This window comes from Coregonus clupeaformis, chromosome 36 (genome assembly GCF_020615455.1).
Source record: "Coregonus clupeaformis isolate EN_2021a chromosome 36, ASM2061545v1, whole genome shotgun sequence".
Taxonomy (NCBI): Eukaryota; Metazoa; Chordata; class Actinopteri; order Salmoniformes; family Salmonidae; genus Coregonus; species Coregonus clupeaformis.
The window spans coordinates 35,977,850-35,996,731 of NC_059227.1; the positions used below are offsets into that span (position 1 = coordinate 35,977,850).

Sequence of the window (18,882 nt, forward strand, 5' to 3'; positions counted from 1 at the left end):
TAGCAAAACCGTAATGTTGTTCCTCTGCTTCCTCGACTACAGTGAAATCCCAAACACCGTAGCAACGATGTCACGGATGCCTAACAGAACTGACTATTTAATAGTCAGCCCAACACAGTCTCAAGGAGTTGTTCTACAGGGGAGACCATTTCAGCACACCCACAATGTTCCTGCTGCAATGAGGAAACCTGTCCAAAGGTACGAGTCCTCACTGAAGTCACACTGTAATCGTACTGCATAACATAGCATTGAGAGCTACAGAATGGTTTCATTTGACAAAATGCTTTCTTTCTCAAAGTAGTTGGTTGTCGATCGAAGAGACATGTTACTCACTTTATTTAGGCGATTTGATAAATTAAGTTTGGCGAATTGACATCAAGTAGGAAGTGCAACCCGTTTAATCATTGTGATAAACTATTATTGCGTTAGACTTGATTGTATTGGTAAAGTAATGTAGTAGGTAGTTTAGTGTTAGCACACAGTTAAGCCGGGTGTACACTACACAATTTTGGCCCCGATTTACCTGTCCCAGACGACAAGTTTTTAAGATCAGAGACAAAATCCCCATGTTGTTGTCCACTCCGGGCGCGGCCGTCACCGACGCTCGTTTAATGTGAGTGGGTCAGAGACGCAGTTTTTTAAAAATTATTTTTTATTTTATTTTTCTTAGGGGGTAGATCAGCTTAATATTGCAGATAGATTGTAACTTCCATCAATGTAATTGTCTGCATCACTTCCAATCCCCCATGTTTTTATATATATACATATATACATACACACACACACACACACACACACAGTGGGGAGAACAAGTATTTGATACACTGCCGATTTTGCAGGTTTTCCTACTTACAAAGCATGTAGAGGTCTGTAATTTTTATCATAGGTACACTTCAACTGTGAGAGACGGAATCTAAAACAAAAATCCAGAAAATCACATTGTATGATTTTTAAGTAATTAATTTGCAATTTATTGCATGACATAAGTATTTGATCACCTACCAACCAGTAAGAATTCCGGGCTCTCACAGACCTGTTAGTTTTTCTTTAAGAAGCCCTCATGTTCTCCACTCATTACCTGTATTAACTGCACCTGTTTGAACTCGTTACCTGTATAAAAGACACCTGTCCACACACTCAATCAAACAGACACCAACCTCTCCACAATGGCCAAGACCAGAGAGCTGTGTAAGGACATCAGGGATAAAATTGTAGAACTGCACAAGGCTGGGATGGGCTACAGGACAATAGGCAAGCAGCTTGGTGAGAAGGCAACAACTGTTGGCGCAATTATTAGAAAATGGAAGAAGTTCAAGATGATGGTCAATCATCCTCGGTCTGGGGCTCCATGCAAGATCTCACCTCGTGGGGCATCAATGATCATGAGGAAGGTGAGGGATCAGCCCAGAACTACATGGCAGGACCTGGTCAATGACCTGAAGAGAGCTGCGACCACAGTCTCAAAGAAAACCATTAGTAACACACTACGCTGTCATGGATTAAAATCCTGCAGCGCACGCGAGGTCCCCCTGCTCAAGCCAGCGCATGTCCAGGCCCGTCTGAAGTTTGCCAATGACCATCTGGATGATCCAGAGGAGGAATGGGAGAAGGTAATGTGGTCTGATGAGACAAAAATAGAGCTTTTTGGTCTAAACTCCACTCGCCGTGTTTGGAGGAAGAAGAAGGATGAGTACAACCCCAAGAACACCATCCCAACCGTGAAGCATGGAGGTGGAAACATCATTCTTTGGGGATGCTTTTCTGCAAAGGGGACAGGACAACTGCACCGTATTGAGGGGAGGATGGATGGGGCCATGTATCGCGAGATCTTGGCCAACAACCTCCTTCCCTCAGTAAGAGCATTGAAGATGGGTCGTGGCTTGCTCTTCCAGCATGACAACGACCCGAAACACACAGCCAGGGCAACTAAGGAGTGGCTCCGTAAGAAGCATCTCAAGGTCCTGGAGTGGCCTAGCCAGTCTCCAGACCTGACCCCAATAGAAAATCTTTGGAGGGAGCTGAAAGTCCGTATTGCCCAGCGACAGCCCCGAAACCTGAAGGATCTGGAGAAGGTCTGTATGGAGGAGTGGGCCAAAATCCCTGCTGCAGTGTGTGCAAACCTGGTCAAGACCTACAGGAAACGTATGATCTCTATAATTGCAAACAAAGGTTTCTGTACCAAATATTAAGCTCTGCTTCTCTGATGTATCAAATACTTATGTCATGCAATAAAATGCAAATTAATTACTTAAAAATCATACAATGTGATTTTCTGGATTTTTGTTTTAGATTTCGTCTCCCACAGTTGAAGTGTACCTATGATAAAAATTACAGACCTCTACATGCTTTGTAAGTAGGAAAACCTGTAAAATCGGCAGTGTATCAAATACTTGTTCTCCCCACTGTACATACACACACACATCCTTTAAAAAATATATATATTCCCCTTTATTACTTTCCAACCCCACCACCCTTTCCCTAATTGGAGTAAACTAGTGAACAACAATGCTTAGGCCTCTACTTCCAGCTTATACTTAGTATATACATTTTATGGACACAGTCAATTTTACAATAATTATATTTTGTTCGTTTTTTCTCCTGAACTACTTCTTTAATTTTGGCCCCGATTTACCTGTCCCAGACAATTTTTTAAGATCAGAGACAAAATCCCCATGTTGTTGTCCACTCCGGGCGCGGCCGTCACCGACGCTCGTTTAATGTGAGTGGGTCAGAGACACAGTTTGAGGACTACTGATCTCGTCTTTGAGCAGTCCCAGACGTCCCGATATTTTCAGACGTTTGATTTTATCGGCACAAAATCTGCAATGCTTTTGTAGTGTGAGATGTGCAACGACAAGTTTTGAGAACAGTGATCAGCAATAGCCAATGAGAGCTGGCCAGAGAAGAAGCCAGTGAGACGTTGTTTCCCATCACCAAGAATGTGTAGACTCGAGATGGAGCGATGACCACTATTAGTATGCGTTTGTACTTGCCTTTAACCAAAGCCAAAGTGTCAAATCGTTACAGCTCTGAAGTGCACAAGCAATGTTATTAAATTCAAAATGTTGGCTAGAACATTTCAACTCTGTAGGGCAAGCGTGAATGTCTGACTGAAAACGTTTGAGGCTGCTTTGAGCCACAGCTCATTGTAGCTACGTTAAATCTAATCACATTGTTTTCACAAAACAGCATGGTATGGAGAATCCTCACGACCAAGTGAAGAATCTTGTCAAATAAAATAACATGTTATTGGTTGCATACACATGTATAGCAGATGTTATTGCGGGTGTAGTGAAATGCTTGTGTTCCTAGCTCCAACAGTGCAGTAATATCTAACAATACACAACAATACACACAAATCTAAAAAGTAAAAGAGTGGAATTTAGAAATATTAGGACGAGCAAGGTCAGAGTCCGGAGTGTATGTATAGTCGTGGTCAAACGTTTTGAGAATGACACAAATACTAATTTTCACAAAGTCTGCTGCCTCAGTTTTGATGATGGCAATTTGCATATATTCCAGAATGTCATGAAGAGTGATCAGATGAATTGCAATTAATTGCAAAGTCCGTCTTTGCCATGAAAAAATAAATAAAACATTTCCACTGCATTTCAGCCCTGCCACAAAAGGACCAGCTGCCATCATGTCAGTGATTCTCTCATTAACACAGGTGAGAGTGTTGACAAGGACAAGGCTGGAGATCACTCTGTCATGCTGATTGAGTTAGAATAACAGACTGGAAGCTTTAAAAGGAGGGTGGTGCTTGAAATCATTGTTCTTCCTCTGTTAACCATGGTTACCTGCAAGGAAACACGAGCCGTCATCATTGCATTGCACAAAAAGGGCTTCACAGGCAAGGATAAACCTAAATCAACCATTTATCAGATCATCAAGAACTTCAAGGAGACAGGTTCAATTGTTGTGAAGACGGTGTCAGGGCGCCCAAGAAAGTCCAGCAAGCGCCAGGACCGTCTCCTAAAGTTGATTCAGCTGCGGGATCAGGGCACCACCAGTGCAGAGCTTTCTCAGGAATGGCAGCAGGCAGGTGTGAGTGCATCTGCACACACAGTGAGGCGAAGACTTTTGGAGGATGGCCTGGTGTCAAGAAAGGCAGCAAAGAAGCCACTTCTCTCCAGGAAAAACATCAGGGACAGACTGATATTCTGCAAAAGGTACAGGGATTGGACTGCTGAGGACTGGGGTAAAGTCATTTTCTCTGATGAATCCCCTTTCCGATTGTTTGGGGCATCCGGAAAACACCTTGTCCGGAGAAGACAAGGTGAGTGCTACCATCAGTCCTGTGTCATGCCAACAGTAAAGCATTCTGAGACCATTCATGTGTGGGGTTGCTTCTCAGCCAAGGGAGTGGGCTCACTCACATTTTTGCCTAAGAACACAGCCATGAATAAAGAATGGTACCAACACATCCTCTGAGAGCAACTTCTCCCAACCATCCAAGAACAGTTTGGTGACGACCAATGCCTTTTCCAGCATGATGGAGCACCTTGTCATAAGGCAAAAGTGATAACTAAGTGGCTCGGGGGAACAAAACATCGAATTTTTGGGACCATGGCCAGGAAACTCCCCAGACCTTAATCCCATTGAGAACTTGTGGTCGATCCTCAAGAGGCGGGTGGATAAACAAAAACCCACATATACTGACAAACTCCAAGCATTGATTATGCAAGAATGGGCTGCCATCAGTCAGGATGTGGCCCAGAAGTTAATTGACAGCATGCCAGTGCTGATTGCAGAAGTCTTGAAAAAGAAGGGTCAACACTGCAAATATTGACTCTTTGCATAAACTAAATGTAATTGTCAATAAAAGCCTTTGACACTTATGGAATGCTTGTAATTATACTTCAGTATACCATAGTAACATCTGACAAAAATATCTCATAACACTGAAGCAGCGAACTTTGTGAAGACCAATACTTGTCATTCTCAAAACTTTTGACCACAACTGTACAGTGCATTCGGAAAGTGTTCAGACCCCTTTTTCCTCATTTTGTTACGTTATAGCCTTATTCTAAAATTGATTAAAATAATTTTTAAAAATCCTCATCAATCTACACACAATACCCCATAATGACAAAGCGAAAACAGGTTTTTAGAAATGTTTGCAAATGTATTAAAAATAAAAAACAGATAGCTAATTTACATAAGTATTCAGACCCTTTGCTATGAGACTCGAAATTGAGCTCAGGTGCATCCTGTTTCCATTTATCATTATTGAGATGTTTCTACAACTTGATTGGAGTCCACCTGTGGTAAATTCACTTGATTGGACATGATTTGGAAGGGCACCCACCTGTCTATATAAGGTCCCACAGTTGACAGTGCATGTCAGAGCAAAAACCAAGCCATGAGGTCGAAGGAATTGTCCGTAGAGCTCCGAGACAGGATTGTGTCGAGGCACAGCTCTGGGGAAGGGTACCAAAACATTTCTGCAGCATTGAAGGTCCCCAAGAACACAGAGCTGGCCGCCAGGCCAAACTGAATAATCGGGGGAGAAGGGCTTTGGTCAGGGAGGTGACCAAGAACCCGATGGTCACTCTGACAGAGCTCCAGAGTTCCTCTCTGGAGATGGGAGAACCTTCCAGAAGGACAACCATCTCTGCAGCACTCCACCATTCAGGCCTTTATGGTAGTGGCCAGACGGAAGCCACTCTTCAGTAAAAAGCACATGAGAGGCCGCTTGGAATTTGCAGAAAGGCATCTAAAGGACTCTGACCATGAGACACAAGATTCACTGGTCTGATTAAACTAAGATTCAACTCTTTGGCCTGAATGCCAAGTGTCATGTCTGGAGGAAACCTGGCACCATCCCTACGTTGAAGCATGGTGGTGGCATCATCATGCTGTGGGGATGTTTTTCAGCAGCAGGGACTGGGAGACTAGTCAGGATCGAGGGGAAAGATGAACGGAGCAAAGTACAAAGAGATCCTTGATGAAAACCTGCTCCAGAGTGCTCAGTTCACCTTCCAACATGACAACGACCCTAAGCACACAGCCAAGACAACGCAGGAGTGGCTTCGGGACAAGTCTCTGAATGTCCTTGAGTGGCCCAGCCAGAGCCTGGACTTGAACCCGATTGAACATCTCTGGAGAAACCTGAAAATAACTATGCAGCGACGCTCCCCATCCAACCTGACAGAGCTTGATAGGATCTGCAGAGAAGAATGGGAGAAACTCTCCAAATACAAGTGTGCCAAGCTTGTAGCATCATACCCAAGAAGATGATGATCGCTGCCAAAGCTGCTTCAACAGAGTACTGAGTAAAGTGTCTGAATACTTACAGTACCAGTCAAAAGTTTGGACACACCTACTCATTCAAGGGTTTTTCTTTATTTTTTACTATTTTCTACATTGTAGAATAATAGTGAAGACATCAAAACTATGAAATAACACATATGGAATCATGTAGTAACCAAAAAAGTGTTAAACAAATCAAAATATATTTGAGATTCTTCAAAGTAGCCACCCTTTGCATTGATGACAGCTTTGCACACTCTTGGAGTGCTTTTCCAACAGCTTGAAGTAGTTCCCACATATGCTGAGCACTTGTTGGCTGCTTTTCCTTCACTCTGCGGTCCAATTCATCCCAAACCATCTCAATTGGGTTGAGGTCAGGTGATTTTGGAGGCCAGGTCATCTGATGCAGCTCTCCTTCTTGGTCAAATAGCCCTTACACAGCCTGGAGGTGTGTTGGGTCATTGTCCTGTTGAAAAACAAATTATAGTCCCACTAAGCGCAAACAGATGGGATGGCGTATCGCTGTTGTAGCCAAATTTCTTCAACCAACCTCTGCTGTCTCCTGAAGTCCACGATCAGCCCCTTTGGGTTTGTTTAAATTGAGGGAGAGGTTATTTTCCTGGCACCACTCCGCCAGGGCCCTCACCTCATCCCTGTAGGCTGTCTTGTCATTGTTGGTAATCAGGCCTACTACTGTTGTGTCGTCCGCAAACTTGATGATTGAATTGGAAACGTGCCTGGCCACGCAGTCATGGGTGTATTGGAGGGGGCTGAGCATGCACCCTTGTGGGGCCCCTGTGTTGAGGATCAGCGTAGTGGAGGTGTTGTTGCCTACCTTCACCACTTGGGGGCGGCCCGTCAAGAAGTCCAGGACCCAGTTGCACGGGGCGGCGTTCAGATCCAGGGCCCCAAGCTTAATGATGAGCTTGGAGGGTACTACAGTTGAAGTCGGAAGTTTACATACACCTTAGCGAAATACATTAAAACTCAGTTTTTCACAATTCCTGCCATTTAATCCTAGTAAAAATTCCCTTTCATAGGGCAGTTAGGATCACCACTTTATTGTCCATTTGGAAGACCCATTTGCAACCAAGCTTTAACTTCCTGACTGATGTCTTGAGATGTTGCTACAATATATCCACATAATTTTCCTTCCTCATGATGCCATCTATTTTGTGAAGTGCACCAGTCCCTCCTGCAGCAAAGCACCCCCACAGCATGATGCTGCCACCCCCGTGCTTCACGGTTGGGATGGTGTTCTTCGGCTTGCAAGCGCCCCCCTTTTTCCTCCAAACATAACGATGGTCATTATGGCCAAACAGTTCTATTTTTGTTTAATCAGACCACAGGACATTTCTCCAAAAAGTACGATCTTTGTCCCCATGTGCAGTTGCAAACCGTAGTCTGGCTTTTTTATGGCGGTTTTGGAGCAGCGGCTTTTTTCTTGCTGAGCGGCCTTTCAGGTTATGTTGATATAGGACTCGTTTTACTGTGGATATAGATACTTTTGTATCTGTTTCCTCCAGCATCTTGACAAGGTCCTTTGCTGTTGTTCTGAGATTGATTTGCACTTTTCGCACCAAATTACGTTAATCTCTAGGAGACAGAACGCATCTCCTTCCTGAGCGGTATGACGGCTGCATGGTCCCATGGTGTTTATACTTGCGTACTATTGTTTGTACAGATTAACCTTCAGGCATTTGGAAATTGCTCCCAAGGATGAACCAGACTTGTGGAGGTCTACAACTTTTTTTCTGAGGTCTTGGCTGATTTCTTTTGATTTTCCCATGATGTCAAGCAAAGAGGCACTGAGTTTGAAGGTAGGCCTTGAAATACATCCACAGGTACACCTCCAGTTGACTCAAATGATCAGCCTATCAGAAGCTTCTAAAGCCATGACATAATTTTCTGGAATTTTCCAAGCTGTTTAAAGGCACAGTGAACTTAGTGTATGTAAACTTCTGACCCACTGGAATTGTGATACAGTGAATAATAAGTGAAATAATCTGTAAACAATTGTTGGAAAAATGACTTGTGTCATGCACAAAGTAGATGTCCTAACCGACTTGCCAAAACGATAGTTTGTTAACAAGAAATGTGTGGAGTGCTTGAAAAACAAGTTTTAATGACTCCAACCTAAGTGTATGTAAACTTCCAACTTCAACTGTATGTAGTGTTTGACCCTCGTCTGGCCACATCGTTTAGTGTGCGCACCACTACGTTGGCAAGACAAAAAAAATAACAGGAAAGACGTTGTTTAACGTGAGAGGGTCAGAGATGTTAGGATTTTGAAAGTCGTGTAGTGTACACCCGGCTTTAGGCAATACACTCTACCAGGATACATTTCTACACACCCTCCCCCAGGTGGCAGCACCAACCAGGTTACAGACCAGGGAACTAGGCCTAAGACCCCTAGAAATAACGGGTGCAGCAAAATCAGTAGGTTGGTTATTGGTTTCGTAACAGTAAGACTAGACTTGCGCTCTCTCCATTTTCCTTTTTAAAGCAACCTCGACCTAAAGGAAAGTTAAGACATTGCACACAGTATACAGTATATGCTTAGCCATGCTTTGTGCTGCAATACATTGTAGTGATCTGAACTTTGTCCTGTTCCAACTTAGCATTTCATTCCATCTCATGCTTTAGTCAAAGCAGTGGTGCTTGTGTTCTATACTAATTAGCTCCCTTAATACCCTGCTCAACCTGCATCCATCAACCTTTGGCCTGGTTCTGTAGGGCAACACTGCATGGATACCCCACGTGCTGTTTCATTATCAGATTGTGAAATAGCTTCACCAGCATTTCCCCCTCCAACTGCATAATTTGTTTATCTCCAATGATGACTTATTTATTTGATTTGTTTACCTCATTATGGTTGTTGACAATAAAAACAAACAAAAAAGGCTTTGTTTTGAATGACTTCTGACCAGACTGTGCCATTGTTCCATCAGAAGAGATCACTGCACCACTCAACAGCCGATCCAAACAGTAGAAGTGGAGAGTATCATTCTCACCTGTCCAGAGAGCCCAGGTAAGACAAGGCACGCACTGCCCTTACGTTCACTGCACTTGTAGATACTGATATATATTATAGCATAATTTTATATGTGGAGGCAGTGTACTACCAAGATGGTGTGGGTAAATGCTGCTTTCAGGATGTGATGTGGGACGGTAAGTGGTGGTGGGGAATAGAGGACGGTGTGTGCAGTCTCAATCTGAGGTAGTCTCAAAGCATGGTTTCCTATGTAGACACAGTGTACTGTACTAAGGTGGTTAAATGCTAGTATCCTGATGTAATGTGGGACTTGGTTCTAGGTGGTAGAGGGAATAGTGGACGGTGTGTGGCTGTGCAGTTTGTCTCTAGCAGTGAAATCCTTGGCGGAGTCAGTCTGTGGTGCCTGGAGGGCAGTAGATCTGGGCTGAGCCTCCTGCCTGTCTGCCTAAGGGGGATTGCATCAGGCCTTGCAGATTAATCCGCCCGCAAAGCTCCTCTGAGAGGAAGGCGTGAGAGCGAGTGAGTCTGGCTGCCACAGATGAGCATGGAGAGGACAGAAGCACACACAGGCAGTCCGGCTAATAAAGCACACTGTGGCCCAGCCAACTGACTCCGGCACAGGAATGATGATGATCACGTGGTGCAGCGAGGTGACCTTGAAACACTGGAACACTGCAGCTGTGTGAAACTTCCCCACGGCTAACTTTCTCCACTATATGATATTTTTTGGTTTGTGTTGAAGATGAGGCTGATTCTCAACACAATCAGTCGTTAATGCATACTGTACATGACAGCTGAATGTTTCCTTTCCATGTTCTCTTTTATTCTCTTTTAAGCCAATGACAACGTGAGCATCAAACGGCGTGCCCAGCAGCACAGTCGGAGACCCTCGCTGGAGGGCTGTTGTAGCTTTCCCTCGCAGGTTCAGACAGAGGAGGTAAGAGCAGTATGCACTCACGTCGTCATCTGGGTCCGTATTCATAAAACATATCGTTGTAGGAGTGCTGATCTAGGAAATGTTTTGCCTTTTACACCATAATGGATATGTTTATATGGACAGGGGGGACCTGATCCTAGGTCAGCACTCCTACTCTGAGATGCTTTATGGATATGCCAGGCCCTGAAGGTGAAAAAGGACCTGTGCTGGCTGGGCGAGTCTATGGCTCTAGGATCATCTACTGGTTAGTGTTTACCATGATGGAGCCTTTTCTATGAGAGGACTGTAACCCTGCTGGACTGTAGTTACTGCTACTCCCCTCTGGGCCTCTCTCTCTCTGGTCTCTGATCTCCCCTCTGGGTCTCTCTCTCTGGCCTCTGATCTCCCCTCTGGGCCTCTCTCTCTCTGGTCTCTGATCTCCCCTCTGGGTCTCTCTCTCTGGCCTCTGATCTCCCCTCTGGGCCTCTCTCTCTCTGGTCTCTGATCTCCCCTCTGGGTCTCTCTCTCTGGCCTCTGATCTCCCCTCTGGGCCTCTCTCTCTCTGGTCTCTGATCTCCCCTCTGGGTCTCTCTCTCTGGCCTCTGATCTCCCCTCTGGGCCTCTCTCTCTCTGGACTCTGATCTCCCCTCTGGGTCTCTCTCTCTGGCCTCTGATCTCCCCCTCTGGGCCTCTCTCTCTCTGGTCTCTGATCTCCCCTCTGGGTCTCTCTCTGTGGCCTCTGATCTCCCCTCTGGGCCTCTCTCTCTCTGGTCTCTGATCTCCCCTCTGGGTCTCTCTCTCTGGCCTCTGATCTCCCCTCTGGGCCTCTCTCTCTCTGGTCTCTGATCTCCCCTCTGGGTCTCTCTCTCTGGCCTCTGATCTCCCCTCTGGGCCTCTCTCTCTCTGGGCTCTGATCTCGCTAGTCCACTAGCAAACCATCCAGCCTGTTCCTTCCTGTTCCTTCCATACCTGTTAGTGTTGTGGCTGGAGATCCTATGAATAACTGAATAGAAAGAAGCATACTTTAGTGTTGTGGCTAGAGCTAGAGATCCTATGAATAACTGAATAGAAAGAAGCATATTTTTTACCATTTAAACCAAAAAGAGCTATTCGGCTTTAAGACGATACCCCTGAACGATTTAGCAATGATGTTGACGAATGTCAGAAGAAAATACAAATAATGGAAATGTAGCCTACTTGCTGCTGAAATGTAATTCTCTCCACTTTGTCTGCAGCCCCTAAATCCAAAAAGGTACCACACAGTGTGCGGGAAGTGTAGCAAATCCAGTGAAAACCACAGCACGTGTGAACACTGTGGCAACCCCTTCATGCCGGAGGTTCCCCACCTCCACCACCCCCCAGCAGCCCAGCCTACGTCCCCCATGCCCAGACCCCCCATTCGACCTCATCCTCAGCACTCCCATCAACACCCCTCCCCAGGACCAAACAGTCGACAGCTGACCAAGAACAACTCCTACGTTTCGTCCTCGACCATGAGGGCGCCGGCGCTGCGTGTGGACACAGTGATGAACCCGCCCATCCCGGTACGCATCACCACCCGGGCCGGCCTGCCGCTGCCACACAACGGGAGACCCGCGGGGGTGGGGCTGGTGGGGAGCTGCTGCGCCGGGAAAGTCGCGGGTAACAAAGGCAGGAGGACGGCGGCCGCCAAGCAGCACGAGCTCAACGACCCCAGTAAGTCCACTGTCCAGGTATGCATCCCAAATTGCACCCTATTCCCTTTAGTGCTCTGGTCAAAAGTAGTGCACTATGTAGGGAATAGGGTGTCATGTGGGATACACACCTGGCCTGCTCAGTACTCACTCTTCACCTGCCTCTGTGCTGGTTAGTCTCAGGGTTTACTGCAGGCAGGCGTTTGCACTGCAGGACATGTGTAATGTCTCTGTGAGAGGTAGTACACTACAGAAATGGTTCATTTCAACCAACTGCACAGGATGTTCTTGGTAACCAACCACACAGCTCAAAACCACTAGCACCTGTCTGTACATCTTAGCTCTCACTGTCAGAACTGTTAGCAAACGAAGGCCACATTTCAGGATGTAAATCCCATCTTGTTGAAATAATTTATTCAGCTGTGACACGTCAGGAAATGATTGCTGTAATGTTTGTGTTCCAGTCGTGCTGTCCAGTGACGAGGATGAGGTGGACAACACCAGCACGGGCAGCGTAAATAGGCTGGACAGCGTGTCCCCTCGGCCCGCTGACTCGGCCCACTCCTCACCGGCGCCCTCCGGAGGCAGAGTGGAGGCAGCAGTGAAGAGTAGCGCAGGAGGGGAGCAGGAGGAGATCACTTCTGACTTCTTCGCCGACGTCGACAGCAGAATTTCACTACCCAGAAGGAACCGCATGAAAGATAAGGTATGTCGTCTTTTAAACATATATTTGTAAGTATTTTTCATTTTATTTAGACAGGGATAGCATGAAGTGAGTAGTCTCGGCCGGGATTCCTATCCATGCTGGGGTGGTGTTGCAGGCAGCCCACATTATCCTCTACAACAGCCTCTGTGTATAGGGTGGTACTTGTGTAGACTTGTAATTAAATGTTGTTGATCCCTCAAAGCTTTTTCATCAGTTTTCCTCAATTCTAGGCTACATTATGTAAACGGACCTGTCTATAGTGAGCCAGTCTTGTAGTGAGCTGTTTTGGCACATTTCAGTCTGACTTTATTGAGTCTGTCTGTCAAAATGTCCTTGAACATAATGTTCCTGATCCGCTCTCTCAAGGTAACCTTGTGGGTTGTTTTGCTTGGCAGAAAATGACATCACTGGGTGTTTTTGTATTCACCATGATGGGCTCTGTTGGCAGCTGTTGTGACTAATGATTTAAGTCTCCTCATTTACTTTTTGTGTGATCAGGGTCGTAAAGTTTACCTTTGAGAAAACATAGTGCTCCCGATATTTAGCTTGCAAACTAATTGGGCAGTTGAATCCAAATGCCCAGTTGATGAAGAATCTGGGGGTGTTGGCCAGACATCTACTGTACATGACTTGTTCCTCAGAGGAATTAATGATATGAAGCAACAGGTTTCAAGGCTGACAATGTGTGTTTTTTTCAGTTTGGAAACCAAATGCCGGACGACTCTACACCCAGGAAAAAACAGAGGATCTCTCCCGACAAGTTGGACAGCATCATCCTGGACTGTCGGAGTGTGAGAGTAGGGACTCTTCGCAGGATGGTGACCAAGCCTGTCAATGTAAGTACTCTGCTCCTGTGCTCTCTCCATACAGACACTCATACTTACCGAAAATCTTGCCAAAAACAATAGCCTATCAGGGTTTTTTCTGGATCAAAAAGGGGCTTAGGTGGTGGGCTTGGTAGGAGGTGTGGCAATGAGCGCGGTTGGACATTGGTGTAGCTACATTTTTATAGAACATTTTAAGAGGCCCCCATCCTGCAATTCTACACAATTCTCCATGGAGCTGAGAGAAAATGTTGCAGTTTAAAAGCTCATTTCCTGTGATTCTACATATATCGAGCTGAGAGAGAATTGTACAGTTTTAAAGCTAATTTCCTGCAATTCTATGAATTTCCCATGAATAATGCTGTTCTTTTTCTCAAAAATAACAAAATGAATACTGCTATTTAAAAAATATATATATTATTATTTTATTTTTATTCCCTGACACTCTAGCATACTGTCATCATTCAACCATCTTTTTGTCTTTCAGTTTACGGTCGATCACATTCAACTTGAAACTGAAGGTAGGAGACAACAAGAATGTCAGATGTCCTATAAATGTTTTCCTCTGCTCTCAAATGACAACATATTGTAGATAGATTAGACAGTGTTGTACAGTATGTAGGGTTGCAAAATTACAAAACATTTCCTAAAATTCCCAGGTTTTCTAGAAATCGTGGCTGGAGGATTCTGGATTTCCTGCTTATTCCCACCTGTTTCCGGGAATTTTCCAACCGGGATTTCTGGAGAGCTTGGGAATTTTGGAAAAGTTGCTGGAATTGATCAAACCTAACAGTATGTGACGTAATAGTGCTTTGTGTCCCAGGTCCTGAGGTGGATGCTCTGGAGAAGGTGCGTCTGCGCGCGTCGGAGCTGATCAGCTGTGAGTGGTGCAGCGTGAAGAAGCTGCCCGTTCTCTTCTTCCAGACCAGCCCCGAGGAATGTCTGCGGCTCCGCACCCAGCTCAAGATGACCCGAGACAAGGGAGGCCTGTGCTGGTACGACTGTGCTGGCAACGGTGAGGACTGCAGACACTACATACAGATGTCAATGAAACTGAAGAACCCATGCCAGGTGCAACAGCAGTAGTCTGTACATAGATGGATGAACAGAAGCCTGTGTTTGGAGGAGCCTTTCTATGACATGTCATTTTTTGCTAAATAAAGCAAGTCTGTTATCTCACGTTCAACAAAATGTCAAGAAGTTTCCCTTCTGTCCTCAGACTCCGATGAGAAGTACATTGTGCTGATCTTTGAGAACGGGCTGTCGATGCACCAGCAGATGATTCTAGAGGAGATCCTACAGGAGATCGGCCGAGCCAACAACCTCAATGAGTTCCCCACCAAACTGTCGTTTGATGAAGCTAACATCAGATTGGTCAACTACAACAAAGCAACAAAAGAAAAGGTGGGCCTGCTTATTCCCTCCTGTTTCCGGGAATCTTCCAACCAGGATTTCTGGAGAGCTTGGGAATTTTGGAAAAGTTGCTGGAATTTATCAAACCTCACAGTATGTGACGGAATAGTGCTTTGTGTCCCAGGTCCTGAAGATTAGCATCTTAGAGCCTTTTGAGACTAGCTACCAAAATATATGTTGCCGGTGTTGCTTTTCATAGACATCCGATTTTCAACAAATAGTTTCTTTTGAACAATCTCTTGACCAAGATATTTTGGTTGCATCCCTTTCTTGTAGGTAAACAACAAAAACAACAGCACTAAAACCAACACACCGGCTCCAATGGTGCGAACGCGCATGGCCACACGACAGCAGACCAGCACGTTCTTTGATGATGACGACGATGACATGGCTGAGCTCCAACCCACCTTCACTGGACCAATCGTAAAGTACGTGGGTTATCTATCTCCTACTCCTGGGTCATGTTCAGTAGGCACCAATCAGAAGAAAATTGACTGAAACAGGGAGGGACTATCTGCAACACTTGTTTTCGTTTTCTGTTGCAAACCATTTTGCTTCGTTGTACCCTAATGAATAGAACCCTTTCATCTTAAGTACAATTCTGTGTTTGTTCCTGATGGTTTAATCATTGGATGGTTGTGTTGTAGGTTGATGGTGTACCCACCTCCTCCGGCCAAGGGGGGCATATCGGTGACTAATGAAGACCTCCACTGCCTTAACGATGGAGAATTCCTAAACGACGTCATCATAGACTTTTATTTAAAGTTGGTGGAATTTGCTTTCCATTGTCTATTTTCCATTGTATATTTTCTGTTGTCTTTAAAGTCACATTCTTGGTTTGATATTCTATAGAAACAGTGCTTGCTTTTGTTACATATAAGGGAAATTGACCAACCTATGTGTGTATCTTCCCTTTACTTAGATATTTAGTTTTGGAGAAGTTGAAAAAAGAAGACTCACAAAGGAGTCACGTGTTTAGCTCTTTCTTTTACAAGAGACTCAACCAGAAAGAGAGGAGAAACGTCCCAGACACGACTAACCTACCGTGAGTCTCCTCTTCTCTGCCCAGTGATATGAGGGGCAACACATTTCACACAGAATTCAGTTAAGACAGTAAATACCAACGACATGTTTCTTCTTTGCTGGTTGTCAGGATGCAGAAGAGGAAGCACAACAGGGTGAAGACATGGACCAGACATGTAGACCTGTTCCAAAAGGACTTTGTCTTTGTTCCCATCAATGAGTCGTAAGTTACTGTCTCTCTAAATATCCCTGTTTGCGTCCTAAATGGCACCCTATTCCCTATATAGTGCACACATTTTTATATAGTGCACTACTTTACAAAAGTAGTGCACTTTATAGGGCTCTGGTTAAAATAAGTTCACTATTTAGGGTATATGGTGGCATTTGGGATGCACAATCTATCCACATGGAATTTCATTCAAGTCTCAAAGGGATACTTCGGGATTTTGGCAATGGAGTCGTGGATACCATTTTTATGTCTCTGCATCCAGTATGAAGGAAGTTGGAGGTAGTTTCACAAGCCAATGCTAACTACAGTGCATTCGGAAAGTATTCAGACCCCTTGACTTTTTCCACGTTTTGTTACGTTACAGCCTTATTCAAAAATTGATTAAATATATATTTTTATCAATCTACACACAATACCCCATAATGACAAAGCGAAAACAGGTTTTTAGAAACCACTGCAGGTAATTCAATACAATTCGGAAAGTATTTAGACCCCTTCCCTTTTTCTACATTTTGTTATGTTACAGCCTTATTCTAAAATGGATAAAAATGGATAATAATCCTGATCTACACACAATATTCTATAATGACAAAGCGAAACACTGGTTTTTAGAAATGTTTGCAAATGTATTAAAAATAAAAAAACGGATACCTTATTTACATAAGTATTCAGACCATTTGCGATGAGACTTGAAATTGAGCTTAGGTGCATCCTGTTTCCATTGATCATCCTTGAGATGTTTCTACAACTTGATTGGAGTCCACCTGTGGTAAATTCAATTGATTGGACATGATTTGGAAAGGTACACACCTTTCTATATAAGGTCCCACAGTTGACAGTGCATGTCAGAGCAAAACCAAGCCATGAGGTTGAAGGAATTGTCCGTAGAGCTCCGAAACAGGATTGTGTCGAGGCACAGATCTGGGGAAGGGTACCAAAACATTTCTGCAGCATTGAAGGTCCCCAAGAACACAGTGGCCTCCGTCATTCTTAAATGGAAGAAGTTTTGGACCACCAAGACTCTTCCTAGAGCTGGTCGCCCAGCCAAACGGAGCAATCGGGGGAGAAGGGCCTTGGTCAGGGAGGTGACCAAGAACCCGATGGTCACTCTGACAGAGTTCCTCTGTGGAGATTGGAGAACCTTCCAGAAGGACAACCATCTCTGCAGCACCACCAATCAGGCCTTCATGGTAGAGTGGCCAGGCGGAAGCCACTCCTCAGTAAAAGGCACATGACAGCCCGCTTGGAGTTTGCCAAAAGGCACCTAAAGACTCTCAGATCATGAGGAACAAGATTCTCTGGTCTAATGAAACCAAGATTGAACTCTTTGGCCTGAATGCCAAGCGTCACGTCAGGAGGAAACCTGGCACCATTCCTACGTTGAAGCATGGTGGTGGCAGCATCATGCTGTGGGGGTGTTTTTCAGCGGCAGGGACTGGGAGACTAGTCAGGATCGAGGGAAAGATGAACGGAGCAAAGTACAGAGCGATCCTTGATGAAAACCTGCTCCAGAGTGCTCAGGACCTCCGACTGGGGTGAAGGTTCACCTTCCAACAGGACAACGACCCTAAGCACACAGCCAAGACAACGCAGGAGTGGCTTCGGGCCAAGTCTCTGAATGTCCTTGAGTGGCCCAGCCAGAGCCCGAACTTGAACCCAATCAAACATCTCTGGAGAAACGTGAAACTTGCTGTGCAGCGACGCTCCCCAATCAACCTGACAGAGCTTGAGAGGATCTGCAGAGAAGAATGTGTCGTGTCGTGACTTACTTTAATGTATTGACTGTTATTTATCTAAATACAAATGCTTAAAACCCCACTAAATGCTCATTCGGATTAGAAATGCAACATGTAGCAGTCCTCGATAGTTGAGTTGATGATGTAGGACTCTGGTTTGCCCACTAGAGATCCCAATGTCCTTGGTAGGGTTTCTGGTCGTAGTGGTGGTTAGAATGGATACTTCAGCGTACCCTGTAGTTCGTAGAGTTGATCTGTTATATAGATACTTCAGATGTACCAGTGGTTGTCGGAGAGGGATGGTCCTTCCCAATTCGTGTCTTTAGTGAAAGTTTTCTAGATGACTATACATGCCAGCTGCAGACTTGAGATGATAAGGTTTAGTGCAATGTCTTCTTCTTCACCTCGTGTAGAGGTTGAGCGTTTCAGAGTTTCTCCATTTCAAACTTGTGTACTAACGTCTCACGTTTTCTGGTCTTTCTGGTCTAACCATTTTGTAACGTGTAGCTTCAGCTTCACGCTTCTTGGTCTTGTAGAAATTCAACCATTTGCAACATCCGGTTATACTGTAGTATGCTTGGTCTTCCTTTGGTAATGGAGTTGTAGTTTTAAACCATTTTGTAACGTTTAGCTCACGCTTCACGTCTGCTGGTCTAATGTTAATTAGTTTTTCAAGGCTTTTTATGCACTCAGGGTAAAAGGGTCATTCTATCATGTTTGTGCTCATCTGGGCGTGGCCACTGACTGAGAACAAATCAATATGGAAAACAATCATCTCATCTAGAACGCTAAAATCACATTGTTATTTTCACAAAAGTATTATTATACTTAATCATTTGTTTTATACAACAATTAGATGCAAACCTCATAACTGGGAAGTGTACACCCCCAGAGATACAGTTATGTTGTTCCACCATTAATGACATCACAACATAGTAATGAATTTGACATGATTGTCAATTGATTCTTTAAGTCGCCACCGACCATTTCCCACATTCTTTTAAGTAGGAATATTATTTCATTATCCACTTTTGGATGTTGGAGTCCTGGTGGGAAGACTTCCTTTGTCTCACAGGGGAATTCCCTCTCCCAATACTGCATGGCACGGAAAA

At 44.7% G+C, this 18,882-nt stretch overlaps 1 protein-coding gene across 5 annotated transcripts in view; it reads left to right on the forward strand.

Moving 5' to 3' along the window:
* Nucleotides 1–18,882, forward strand: part of LOC121552275 (sentrin-specific protease 6) — a 36,794-nt gene that overhangs the window by 13,127 nt on the left and 4,785 nt on the right. For 3 of the 5 annotated variants that reach the window (XM_041865052.2, XM_041865053.2, XM_041865054.2), the window contains exons 4-16: nt 43–198; nt 9,207–9,286; nt 10,087–10,187; nt 11,402–11,861; nt 12,304–12,545; nt 13,244–13,381; nt 13,857–13,890; nt 14,178–14,384; nt 14,589–14,773; nt 15,059–15,210; nt 15,430–15,546; nt 15,705–15,827; nt 15,936–16,028. In XM_041865052.2, the coding sequence (XP_041720986.2) occupies nt 43–198; nt 9,207–9,286; nt 10,087–10,187; nt 11,402–11,861; nt 12,304–12,545; nt 13,244–13,381; nt 13,857–13,890; nt 14,178–14,384; nt 14,589–14,773; nt 15,059–15,210; nt 15,430–15,546; nt 15,705–15,827; nt 15,936–16,028 (2,088 nt within the window). The other 2 variants (XM_041865055.2, XM_041865056.2) reach the window with 2 other exon arrangements.